This window comes from Coregonus lavaretus, assembly GCF_964263955.1.
Source record: "Coregonus lavaretus genome assembly, chromosome: 10".
Classification (NCBI taxonomy): domain Eukaryota; kingdom Metazoa; phylum Chordata; class Actinopteri; order Salmoniformes; family Salmonidae; genus Coregonus; species Coregonus lavaretus.
In genome coordinates this window covers 27,734,464-27,748,528 of record NC_139997.1, presented here as the reverse complement: position 1 = coordinate 27,748,528, position 14,065 = coordinate 27,734,464, and the positions used below count along the sequence as shown (strand labels likewise).

The 14,065-nt window shown below is 45.9% G+C and overlaps 1 protein-coding gene across 1 annotated transcript in view; it reads left to right on the top strand.

Moving 5' to 3' along the window:
* Positions 1-14,065, top strand: part of LOC311136223 (homeobox protein cut-like 1) — a gene marked incomplete at its 5' end in the record, with an annotated part of 256,137 nt that overhangs the window by 183,843 nt on the left and 58,229 nt on the right. Inside the window, 3 exons of the mRNA XM_084170341.1 lie at positions 468-609; positions 2,876-2,952; positions 3,691-3,757. Coding sequence (XP_084026467.1) covers positions 468-609; positions 2,876-2,952; positions 3,691-3,757 — 286 coding nt within the window. The remainder of the gene's footprint in view (positions 1-467; positions 610-2,875; positions 2,953-3,690; positions 3,758-14,065) is intronic.

The window sequence follows — 14,065 nt, the reverse complement described above, 5'->3', positions numbered from 1 at the left end:
CAGTTAAGGGGGAAAAGGGCTCAGAGGGGACTCATCACCATTGATTATGTGTCAGGGCTGAAATGTCGGAGTTTAAATCACTGCAGAGGAGGAGGAAGAGCGAGAGAGAGAGAAAGAGAGAGAGAGGGCACCAGCGAATGAGTGAGCGAGAGAAAAAAAGGAAGAGAAGACGAGTACGAAGTGGGAGGGAAACTGAGAGCTCTCAGTCAGTAATACACTGTGATCTCGTGATCTATTAGCAAGCGCAAGGGCTGTGCCTATAAACACACTGCACATAGTGGAGTGGAGCCTCCCGTCCTCCTCCTACTTGGAGGATCCCTCAGCCTCTGTCAGTGTTACTGACAGTCCAGACGAGCACATCAGGATACTTATGGCTTGGTACCTAATATCATGTTGGTACTCTAGTTTATCTATTTCCTGTTATCCTATCACTTACTGACATTTTGAGTTCTCTCTCTCTCTCTCAGAGGTCACAATTAAAGCACTTAAGGAGAAGATAGAGGAGTATGAAGAGACCCTGAAGAAGCAGGCCAAGGAGCTGGGCCAGGAGGAGAGGAGAGAGGGAGAGGAGGAGGGGCAGCTTCACAACAACCATGCAGAGGAGGAGAGGTAAGCATGAGCGCACCCTGTAGCCCCAACCCTGCCCTGCCGCTACTCTGCTAGTAAGGACTGGCTGTGGAAGATAGGCTAGCTGGTGTTAGCAAATGGGCAGCGACTACTGGCTGCAGTTTGTGTCTGAGTATGAGCGATGGTTAGGCCCAGACTGAATACCCTTACAGCTGTTGTCTGCATATTCAATCAATATAACTATTATATTTTATTGTACTATAACAGTATTTAGTTACATATTTCCATACTTCCATGGTGAACCAATGGTTCTCTTAGTAAATTCTGTCTCTTCAGTCTGTCTGGCCTTAACGATGGTCAGTCTCCTATATGTTTGCTTTGTAGGTAAGTGAGTGAGCAACTTTAGTTCAACTACGGCCATGGCTCACTGGAAGGTTATCAGATACGTCAGGGTTGTTGTGAAGGGCACTGAAACGGACTCCCTATCACGTTAACATTTACACTTTCACTCAGCACTGGAGCTGAGCAGATATTGAATCCGGAATGAGAGATAACCGGCACTCATTCGTTTTTTACATTGTTTTACCCCATCATATTCCTATTGAACTTACTCCTAATCATATCTGAATGTGAGATATCTCAATTTGAACTCGAACAGGCTCTCCCTCAACCCCATGTCATACAGTATTATATGATCCCATCAGTGTATCCTGATGGAGGCATATGCGGCCTTTACACAAGGCTTTTATTGGGACCAACCAACCGTAGCTATAATCCCTTTGCACCGTAATACCTTTTAATTCACCGCTGTTTGTTTACTCCTAAACCCCCCGGCATGGATGGTAATACCGCACTGAGCCTCCTGATCATCACTGCTGCCAGACTGTCAGTCACAGGACAGGGACACAGTTCTGCTCTGTTATCTGTTACTTCAGAGGGCAACAATACAGGCCCATTGTAACTTGTCAACTCTGTCACCCTTTTACAAAGCCGCCACCGTAGAGCACAACCCCATTCTGCTACCTTGAATTATTCTGTTTCTTAGTCACCCAGAAATAGCACCTGTGAGGAAAAGAGGGAGAGAAAGAGATTGTTTTGATTGGTGAAAATCTGCACAACCATTCAATGGGCTGGCTGTGTTGTGTTGATGCAGGGTCTTGCTGGGGGTTTCTGCCTGGGGGTTTCTGCCTGGCATCAGGTGGTGTTAAGAGTTGTAGTGACTGTGGGAGTAAGGCCAGATCACAGCATGACAACTCTCCACTATGCGCAGGGTCACGAGTGGTGGGCACTAAAGTTATGCTTATGGTGATAGGACACTTTGCCCAACTTCCTGAACACACTAGCATCTCACCAGCTCTATTTTTAGGCCACACACTTTGGCCAGGTCGAGGATATGTAATATCTGGTAGTGTCTCACACTATTAAACCTAAATATAGACAGACAGTAGACATCCCAGATTGTAAAACCGTATGTCTTAATTAGAATTTCCAAATCTGGCAACTACAGAGTACCTACCCATACATCTGATAAACAAGAGATATCATGGATAGTGGTTACCAATGAGGCCCAACCTTGATGATCTTTCCCTTTGGAGATTGACAGTCTGTCCTTATAATGAACCAACTCCCAAGGACAAACCGACTCAACCCCTCTCATCTCGTCCTCAGTAACAGCTAGCCAGTCAGGAGTTGAAGTTAATTCTTCAGGGTTTGGCGTGTTCCCCTCCACTTTAGCACTGAGGTAAATTGATGAGTAGTCTGCCAGTGCAGAGCTGGTGGTATGAAGAAAGAGGCCCTATGGTTGGCCCAGATGTTCCAGTATTAATAGTAATAAACCGCAGACAACAGTCAGGACAGAGCAGAACAGAGGGCGTCTTCACCACAGGGCCTGATTGGCCTAGCTCTGTTGGCAAAAAATACGCCACTTAACCGTCCTCTCCAAACGGGACGCTTCTCCAGTTGCACTCTACCACTTCAACTGGAATCTGAGCGAGTGCTTGTTCATTTGAGCCGGGTGCTATGGTAACCTGTCCTCTTTTTTTCCTGAAGTGCTGAATTGGAACCTTCATGTTGAGTGATGCAATGCTAACCTCATACCTTACCTGTATCTTCTAGATGCTCGGCTAGCGGTTAGCGGCTGCCCTGCTAACATGTTCGCTCCTTTTTGTTGTGATGCTAGTATGCTAACTTGACCCTTGCCATTAAGTGATGCTACATTAGCCTTTTGAAATGCTGCTAAGTGAAAATGTTGTTTCTTACCGAGGTGATACTAAGCTAGTCTGTTCCCTCTGTTCCTCTGTCCACACAGTCAACAACAGGAGAACCAGGAGTCTGTGGTGTCAAAGCTGGAGGAGGCAGACAGTAAGGCCCAGTCCCTACAGACAGGTAAGCAGTTGCTAACTTTCTACACCCAGTTATAGTCTCACAGGCCCAATCCTAACTTGAGATCCACACGTATACTATCGCAAACCTTTGCATAAATGCCCCCAATGTGGCACAGCTAAGGCTCGCTTGGTGTCAACACACTCCTCGGCTGGCAGTATGTCTTTATGTTGACCCAGAAGGCAGCATCAGATGGTGGATTATTCTGTCTCTCTCTTTCTATGTCCTTTTGGCTGGCTGGCTGGCTACTGCCTAGTGAGTGACTAATCCAGGCCTGTCAACACTGTCCCAGTCCCCGCCCTATGCAGCCTGCTCCCTGCTCTAGGACTGACAGTCCCCTGTCACAGCACATCAGCTCCAGAGTCTAGGCCCAGCCACTCACCCTAGTATTGTAGCCTGATGTGTGTGTGTGTGTGTGTGTGTGTGTGTGTGTGTGTGTGTGTGTGTGTGAGAGAGAGAGACCCTTTGAAACAGTACCATTTGGTACATGAAGAAAAAATAAAAACAAACTACCAGAAATGTACTAACTACTAGCATGTAATTTACTTACAAATAGCAGCTGTAAGAGTACTGTAAATTAAAGTTACCAAAGTTGTCTTAGGTTGGGTAACTGGAGGCAGAAAGGCCTCACTCAGTCCTTACTGGAATATATAGAGGGCAGTATGTTAGTGCCTAGCAGTTGTACTTCTTCCATCCAACCACCGCTGATCGTCTTTCAAAATGGTTGATTTGTTTTTTCAGCACTTGAAGCAACTCAGGCAGAGCTTTTGGACCTGAAGAGCAAGTATGACGAAGAGTCAACATCAAAGTAGGTCCCAGTAACTTTGCTTCACACTGTTGCATTTGTGACACACACGCACACTCTCAAAATCCCCAGAGTCTTGGTTGCTGTGCGCCTTTGATTAGGAGATAAAACCACTGTGGTTGCCATCTGCAGTAATTGCACCTGAATCTATGGAAAATCTGATCCCCTGTAATAACCCACCTCGTTCTATAATCATATATCACATTACCCCTGCATACTCAGTCATATTCTCTCATCTGATCCTAGATCTGTGTACTGTAAGTCATCCAGCCATGCCCACCCTGAAAGGAATGGAATAGAATGTTTATAATTGATCACCATAACGATGCTGAGTACAAAGTAGTCCCCAGGATTTATCACTGTTTGGCTCTATGATTCATATCATAATTGACATGGAGGCTTTTTAGCTCTGTTCAATCTGAATGAGTAGGAAGGGTTGTTGTTGTAATAGTGAGGAGGAGGGTGGAGTAGTCTGGGATGGGTAGAAAATTGTTAGTTACAAGGTTGTTAGTATGTGTGTGCGTGTGTGTGTGGGTCTACTACATACACTGTGGGTACATGTACAGTCGTGGTCAAAAGTATTGGTCTTCACAAAATTTGCTGCTTCAGTGTTTTTAGATATTTTTGTCAGATGTTACTATGGTATACTGAAGTATAATTACAAGCATTCCATAAGTGTCAAAGGCTTTTATTGACAATTACATGAAGTTTATGCAAAGAGTCAATATTTGCAGTGTTGACCCTTCTTTTTCAAGACCTCTGCAATCCGCCCTGGCATGGTGTCAATTAACTTCTGGGCCACATCCTGACTGATGGCAGCCCATTCTTGCATAATCAATGCTTGGAGTTTGTCAGAATTTGTGGGTTTTTGTTTGTCCACCCACCTCTTGAGGATTGACCACAAGTTCTCAATGGGATTAAGGTCTGGGGAGTTTCCTGGCCATGGACCCAAAATGTCGATGTTTTGTTCCCTGAGCCACTTAGTTATCACTTTGACCTTATGGCAAGGTGTTCCATCATGCTGGAAAAGCATGATGGACTTTCTTGGGCGCCCTGAAGCCTTCTTCACAACAATTGAACCTCTCTCCTTGAAGTTCTTGATGTTCTGATAAATGGTTGATTTAGGTGCAATCTTACTAGCAGCAATATCCTTGCCTGTGAAGCCCTTTTTGTGCAAAGCAATGATGACGGCACGTGTTTCCTTGCAGGTGACCATGGTTAACAGAGGAAGAACAATGATTTCAAGCACCACCCTCCTTTTAAAGCTTCCAGTCTGTTATTCTAACTCAATCAGTATGACAGAGTGATCTCCAGCCTTGTCCTCGTCAACACTCTCACCTGTGTTAACGAGAGAATCACTGACATGATGGCAGCTGGTCCTTTTGTGGCAGGGCTGAAATGCAGTGGAAATGTTTTTTGGGGATTAAGTTCATTTTCATATGTAGATTGCCATCATAAAAACTGAGGCAGCAGACTTTGTGAAAATTAGTATTTGTGTCATTCTCAAAACTTTTGACCATGACTGTACTGTACATACAAGGTGTACTATATGTACCACTGTGTGTGTGTGCAGGTTATTATAGTAAACTAAAACTAAAATAAAAAGTTGGAAAAACAATTTAGTAAACTGAAATAAAAATACAAACGGAAAACGTTTATAAAACTTTACTGAAACTATTATCTTTGACTGCAGAATTAATTAAAATAAAAAACATCATCAATTATGTTTAGTTTTAGTTTATCTAATGGGGTTTTCAAGCTTTTTTTCTAATGGAGTTTTCGAGCTTCTGAATCTGGCGGGTAAATACTGCCAGTAGATACATGGCCAAAAGTATGTGGACAGCCCTTAAAATTAGTGGATTCTGCTATTTCAACCACACCCGTTGCTGACAGGTATATATAATCCAGCACACAGCCATGCAATCACCATAGACAAACATTGGCAGTAGAATGGCCCGTACTGAAGAGCTTAGTGACTTTCAACGTGGCACCGTCATAGGATGCCACCTTTCCAACAAGTCAGTTCGTCAAATTTCTGCCCTGCTAGAGCTGCCCCGGTCAACTGTAAGTGCTGTTATTGTGAAGTGGAAAGTCTAGGAGCAACAACGACTCAGCCGCAAAGTGGTAGGCCACACAAGTTCACAGAACGGGACCGCCGAGTGCTGAAGCCCATAGCGCATAAAAATCATCTGTCCTCAGTTGCAACACTCACTACCGAGTTCCAAACTGCCTCTGGAAGAAACATTAGCACAATAACTGTTCGTCGGGAGCTTCATGAAATGGGTTTCCATGGCCGAGCAGCCGCACACAAGCCTAAGATCACCATGCTCAATGCTAAGCGTCGGCTGGAGTGGTGTAAAGCTCGCTGCCATTGGACTCTGGAGCAGTGGAAACGCGTTCTCTGGAGTGCTGAATCACGCTTCAAATCAAATCAAATCAAATTTTATTGGTCACATGCGCCGAATACAACAGGTGCAGACATTACAGTGAAATGCTTACTTACAGCCCTTAACCAACAGTGCATTTATTTTAAACAAAAAAAAGTAAGAATAAAACAACAACAAAAAAAAAGTGTTGAGAAAAAAAAGAGCAGAAGTAAAATAAAGTGACAGTAGGGAGGCTATATATACAGGGGGGTACCGTTGCAGAGTCAATGTGCGGGGGCACCGGCTAGTTGAGGTAGTTGAGGTAATATGTACATGTGGGTAGAGTTAAAGTGACTATGCATAAATACTTAACAGAGTAGCAGCAGCGTAAAAAGGATGGGGTGGGGGGGCAGTGCAAATAGTCCGGGTAGCCATGATTAGCTGTTCAGGAGTCTTATGGCTTGGGGGTAGAAGCTGTTGAGAAGTCTTTTGGACCTAGACTTGGCACTCCGGTACCGCTTGCCGTGCGGTAGCAGAGAGAACAGTCTATGACTAGGGTGGCTGGAGTCTTTGACAATTTTGAGGGCCTTCCTCTGACACTGCCTGGTATAGAGGTCCTGGATGGCAGGAAGCTTTGCCCCAGTGATGTACTGGGCCGTACGCACTACCCTCTGTAGTGCCTTGCGGTCGGAGGCCAAGCAGTTGCCATACCAGGCGGTGATGCAACCAGTCAGGATGCTCTCGATGGTGCAGCTGTAGAATTTTTTGAGGATCTGAGGACCCATGCCAAATCTTTTTAGTCTCCTGAGGGGGAATAGGCTCTCCTGAGGGGGAATAGGCTCACCGTCTGGCAGTCCGACAGACAAATCTGGGTTTGGCAGATGCCAGGAGAACGCTACCTGCTCCAATGCATAGTACCAACTGTAAAGTTTGGTGGAGGAGGAATAATGGTCTGGGGCTGTTTTTCATGGTTCGGGCTAGGTCCCTTAGTTCCAGTGAAGGGAAATCTTAACGCTACAGCATACAATGACATTCTAGATGATTCTGTGCTTCCAACTTTGTAGCAACAGTTTGGGGAAGGCCCTTTCCTGTTTCAGCATGACAATGCCCCCATGCACAAAGTGAGGTCCATACAGAAATGGTTTGTTGAGATCGGTGTGGAAGAACTTGACTGGCCTGCACAGAGCCCTGACCTCAACCCCATCGAACACCTTTGGGATGAAATGGAACTCCGACTGTGAGCCAGGCCCAACACTCACTTATGCTCTTGTGGCTGAATGGAAGCAAGTCCCCGCAGCAATGTTCCAACATCTAGTGGAAAGCCTTCACAGAAGAGTGGAGGTTGTTATAGCAGCAAAGGGGGGACCAACTCCATATTAATGCCCATTATTTTGGAATGAGATGTTCGGCGAGCAGGCGTCCACATACTTTAGTGTACCAATGTTTCAAATAGTCCTAGCTTGTGCATCACTATCACTAGCTATCACTAGTTAACAGGGAAGAAATCTGAGGGCGTGCGCTGAGAACAGCTTGTGAAGTTGCTGGAGCCGGTCGCAATCCACACTGACCAACTTGCTGACCAGTGACTGGGCCAAGCTAGAGCAGCTTGTGAAGGTGCTAGTGCCTTTTGCAATCCAACCAACTTAAAACTGACAGCCAGTCGCTGTCTTGATATGGTGCCATGCCTTCTCAATCTTGAGGCACACTTGCAGTCAACTACTGTTGCAAAACAGTTGGCACAGGTCCTCCTGAAGTCATTGCATGAGTGCTTTGCATGCATACTGAATCCTCTGGCAGCCATCTTCAATCCAACCCCTGCATCAGCTTGCCTGATGGACCCGAGTGTGTCTTTGGCACTTCGCTTAACAGCGATGGAGCCACTGATGAAGGAAGCAGAGTCTTTTGTACTTCAGCAAATCAGAGAGTACAGCCGTGTAGCAGCAGGACCCCAGGAAGATGCCAGCACGATGAATCCAGCAAAGATCTCGACCACAGTACTTCAGAAATAGCTTCCTCGCAACAAAGATTGTGTCTGAGGGTCAAACTGTCTGGGCATTAAGTGCCCCGTGTGAGCTGCGAAAATACCTGGAATAGGTCACCTCTCCACTTCTGGCAGGCAAGGATGGTTGTTTATCCAAAGCTGTGCCCTTTGGCACTGGATCTGGTTTCTGCCCCTACATCCCAAGCGTTCGTGGAGAGAGAATTTTATTTCTGTGGACAACTGTCATCAGGCTTGAGAAACCAAATTACCACCTATCTGGAATCTGGAATCTTGAAGATAAACCAGAAAATGTTGTTTGGTTGAAAAGAAACACACACACACACACACAAGCTGGCTGGCTGTGAACTGATAGAAGTGTTGTATTGCTTATGTTTTTGCTGTTGCAGCTGTTTTTATTAACCCTATTTGAAGGGGTTAGTCAGTGATACATGTTTAATATTACATAAAGGAAAAGGAAAGGAGGATACCTAGTCAGTTGTACAACTGAAGGCATTCAACTAACATATTATGTCAAATGTGCCATGACTTCATTTGTTGTTTTTTCCTCTCTCTTTCTGTCAGATAAAGGTAAAGGTACTTGATTCTTCTTACATCTACTACTAAAGTAGAAAAAAAAAGCAGCAGGATTGGTGTAAACATGGGCAAGAGCTTTTCCTTCCACCATATTTCTTGCACTAGTCTAAGCGCTTATCCTTTAAATCCAAGTCACATTAGGATTGATTTATAATTTAAACCTAACCAAACCTATGTCCTGGCCAAAAGCCTGTGTTAGCATAGGCAGCGCCATTGAGGACTTTTGACAACACATAAATGGCTCCCACACACAGGCTACTTTCTGTCCCTAACACTAAAACTAAGACTGAAACTAAATAATATAAAAACTGAAGATAAATAAAAATGATTAAATCAAATGCTAAAAACTAACTGAAACTAAACTGAATTTCAAATAAAAATCGAAAAACTAATAGAAATAAAAACAAATATTAAATCACATAACTATAATAACCTTGGTGCATGCATACAGCTACTGTATGTGTCTATATGGTGATGTGCCTATGCCCATATAGTGTACAGTACGAACTAACATGGCAGACTCTCTCTGACTGTTATATCCGTGTCTGTGGCACCGCCTGTGGTCCCGGGACAGGCAGTGCGCAGGCGGTAATTTGTGTGTCGGCCTGTCACAGTGGAATGCTGCTTGTTGCTGCGCCCGGCCGGACACGCACTCCTCTTCTTGGTCTCGCGGCGCTATTTCAGGGTCCTTCTATCCCACCCAGCCAGGCTCCTGGAAGCTACTTAATTATAGCAGTGCTAACCAAATGAAAGGTGCTGTTGCCAGGCCATCTACGCAGATATAAACACTCACACCCGGATCGCTTTTGAAGTGATCCAAGGCCCCATGGTATCAGCCGGGGCTGCAGTGTCAGTCAGAGAGAGACACAGGATAGAGGTGTATGTGTGTACGTGCTCGTGTCCTTCGGATAGAGAATGGGTTTGTCTGTGTGTGTGACTGTGTCTATATATTTGCACATGCTTTGCATACTAAGAATGTGCTCCTTGAGTTCAGCGCTTTCTGTCTGGCAGACAGTGCTGTCATAGTAAGTGTGTGTGTCACCCTGATTGTCTTTCAGAACTAGTGAACCTTGTTTCTTCTCGTCGCTGAACACCAGCGCTGCTCTGTTTCAGAGGAACAGAACAAGTTCCCCTTCTCACACTCTCCACATTAGAGTGACACGTTATTGCTAGCGCTCTCGCTCTCTCTCGTCCGTTGCTCTCTCACGCGCTCTCTCTCCCTATCTTACACACACACACACACAGAACTGTATCTTCTCTCTGAGCTGCAGATAGCTCTCTCTCTCTCTCTCTGCCCCCCCCCCCCCCCCTTCCTTTCTATGGTTTGCACAATGAGGTCTGTAGTCTATAATCTGGTCGTTTAGTCTTCTATGGTTCCTCATCCTGGACGAGCCCCCAGAAACTAACACATCAATTTAGGGGCAACTGGCCCTTGGTGTCTAGTGTTTTGCTGTCCTGGTAGAGTGCAGTTGGTGGTCAGAGGAAAGCACTGCTCTCTCCCAGGTGAGGCTAGAGTGGATTCTCCTGCTCAGGGCTTCCAGGAGACTAGCTCTCACCTCACACACACACAACCTCTCTCACACAGACAACCTGCTCCTCTTTACAAAAACATGACTGAACTCTATTCCTCTCACCAGAGGGAAAAGGATACTGCTTCATTGAGAGTCTTTTGTGTGACTTACCAGAGCAGGGAAAATATTTTACTACCGGTCATTTGGCCATCATAGTTGTTGTTTTTCCCGCCAATGGTGACGTATTATTGTGGTGAAGTTCAGGAGCATTATGTGCTAATATATAACTTACTCATAACATAGTTGTATGTAACTCTCAATATGTCTTCACAAATGACTTAATTAAATTCTGTGGCTTAGAGAGTCATTGTGACTGAGTGAGTGCAGTGATGTCATTTGACAAACAGGACGTTGTGATTGACGAGGGGAGGAATTACATCCTCTGAGATAGAGACCATTTAGGTAGCGTGCATTTATCTGTCACCTCTGATGGTCACACACATAGACCGACTGACTCTGAAACTGACAGGATAATTATTTTTTTATTTTATTTATCTAACCAGTATTTATCCAGGTTGATTAGTCTTCACTAACCTGGATATAAAATGTTGACCTAACATCTTATTTCCAAGACAGATCTAGTGTCAACAAATATTGGCAGCATAATGTTTCTAAATGTAGGATTTAAACACACACACATTACAGGCCTAATGTTTTTGTTACAGCTGCCAATTTAGGACAAGGGTTAGTGTCCAGCTGTTTAGAATGAGGCAGAGAAGAAAGTAAGTGGGATAGAGAGTCCCGTAGACAGAGAGAAAGAGAGGGAGGGAGAAAGGGAGCGGGGATAGCAACTGTTTACTGAAGCTCTGTGGAGGTCCCCCTCATGATTATACACTGGGCGCCTCCCTTTAACACACACACACTTACTTCGCATTGACAGAATACCCACATACAGTACACACACCAACCATCTCCCTACAGAAGCACAGACAGATCACCCACGTCCAGTGCGTGCACACACACACACACACACACACACACAAACGAACTTCGCATTGACAGAATTCCCTCATACACACACCATCACACTTCCTACAGAAGAAACAGAGACAGATCACCCATGTCCAGTGTACACACACACATACACACACTCTGTCTCAGTGCTCAGACAGAAGGCCTTGTACCTTATCAATGGCTCCTTGTTCAGTCTCTGAAGGCGAATTACATTGGAGCTGAGAGCGCGCCCTGGAAACCAGTCCCCCACCGCCACAGTTCCAGACAGCACTCTGTAAAGACCGGGTGTCCCAACAACATGCCTCTCTCCACCTCCTCCTCCCGCACTTCCTCTCTGGCAGGGCCATCCTCCTCGCCCTCATTTCTATTCCTCACATAATTTCTACAGTATCTATTTTCTCTCCTCTTCCTCTCAATAAATGCACTATCCTCCTCTTTTTGAGTCTCCTGTCTTCATCTTCTACAAGACGGCACACCGTCACACCATAAAGCTTAGTATGATATCTTGGACCTAGGTGAAGTTGGAGAAAGACTAGAGAAAGTTTTCTCAGCTAAAGCTTAGCATTAGCATCCCTGAGTGGAAAACAATGGGAGTGGTGGTACCCCTGTTAGCATGCTCCATATAGCAAGCCTAAAATCCCTGCCCAGAGCACTTACATGATGCAGGTACCCACTACCCACCTCTGGGCTGCCTGTTTACCCCCCCTCCCACTTTCCCTTTCCCTCTCACCTTTCTCTCTTTCACCATCTCTCTCTCCCTCTCTTCTTTTCCCTTTGGGGTCAGGTGCAGTAATGGTCACAGCTGGGAGCCAGACCCATGTTCGCACACGCGCACGCACATACACACACACACACAATCACACACACACACTTTCTATGTTTTATGTAGATTGCTCTGTTTCTGGTGTCCATCTTACTACTGTAGGTTTTGTAATCCATGCAGTGAAACCATGCAGTTTAATTCTCACACACGTGTTCACGCCGCACACACACATTCACACACATACTCTTACTAGACGCCTTTCCTTACGCCTGGCCCCTCTGTGTCTGCCTGTGGCCGTCACTTCCACCTCTCTTCGGTAGAAACTGTGTTGACTGTGTACTGTGTGTGTGTGTGTGTGTGTGTGTGTGTGTGTGTGTGTGTGCGCGTGCGCATGTATGGGGGGGAGGTTGCGCTGTAGACGAGAGAGCAGAAGGTTCTTGTCGACTCAATGGGGGCTAGCCGTATGTTAAATAAAGATAAGTGTGTGTGTTGTGTGGTAATGAGCAGAAAAGAAAGGAGGAGACGAACGGGAGTCCTCGGAGGCCCCAGTCACAGTGCTTTGATCTGGGTCCTCCTCAATCCCACAACCCCACAGAACTCAGAGAGAGAGAGACGACTCCCTGTGTCACACTCCGTCTCTGTATTTACCCAACGCCTCATACTTTGTCCATTTGCAGCTTATAGAGATATTTTACATAAAGGCCATATGATGTCTATGTTAATGCATTGTTCTTGTTTGTATAGGTCTAGATGCATTAGATTAAGTTATCCTGTTTTTTTTTATATAGTTTTCAATTTGCTTTGAGACCTTTTGGTACATAAATAGCTTGTGGCATTGTGGCAAATGACTGCACTGTTAATGTGTTGTCTCTGTGTTGTAACACTGGAGGATAAAGACCACACTAGCTCTCAGACATATCAATATTAACATACACCTCTGTTTGATGTCCTCAGAGCAGCTGTGACTGGCTGTCTTCATGTCTGTAAAATTGGGCTCGGGTGCTGCCAGGCGAGAGTAGCAAAAGCCATGTCTGTGCTATTGATTTTGATTTAGACCCGAGCACGTCTGACTTCTCAATTGGGTTTCTGCCTTGATGAGCTGATTCCGCTGTAGTGTACTACTCTAGTTCTTTGGTCCTCACAAGACTGCTTTCTTTCTCTTCCGCTCTTTTTGTCTCTCGTTCTTCACACTCCTCTCCATTAGCCGCCTCGTTCTTTCTGTCTCCTTTTTTTGCTCCTCTCTCGCTCTTTCACTCTGTTTCTTTCTCTTTTAAACTCCTTCTCTCTCACTCTCACTCTCGTTTCTTTCTTTTAAACAACTTCTCTCTCTCACTCTTTCACTCTGTTTTTTTCCTCTTTTATACTCCTTCTCTCGCACTCTTTATCCACCCTCGCTATATTTCTTTATTTCTCTCCCCCTCTTTCACACACCCACATTCTCTCTATTTCTCTCTCCCTCTGTTCTGTAGTATAAGAAGGTAGGGGCTCAAGTGTACAGTAGGAATGTTTGAGAAGGAGAGAGAACTGCTCAAGCGTGATAATGGAACGCATCAATTCGCTACGCCGTTTGGGTACGACCCCCTCCCAAACCTCCCCTTCCCCTCCTCCTTTCCTCCTCCCTTTGTTGTCTGCGGAGGAATGTCCCTGTTTTGGCCCAGGCCCTCAAGGTGTCTATCGTCCCCCCTTCCCTCCAACCCCATCCCTCCCTCTCCCCCTCCTCTCCTCCCTCTCTCCTCTCTTCCCTCCCTCCCTCCCTCCCTCCCTCCCTCCCCCCCTCCCTCCCTCCCTCCCTCCCCCCCTCCCTCCCTCCCCTTCCCCCGACGTCACGCCTGGGGCTCTCCATTGATGCGGAAAGAAGCCCAGGCCTCAGTGTTGGCGTGCTGCGATCTGAAATTTTAATGCACTGCTTTACAACACAGACACCCTATACACACACACACACACACACACACACACACACACACACACACACTATCAGCGCGGCGGCTGCTGGCTCAGTCTCCCCCGAGCCTTCCCCATTTACCGCTCGGCTGAGCAACGCAACGCATCCCGCCCGCCCAGGCGCAGACACAGGCCCCGGAT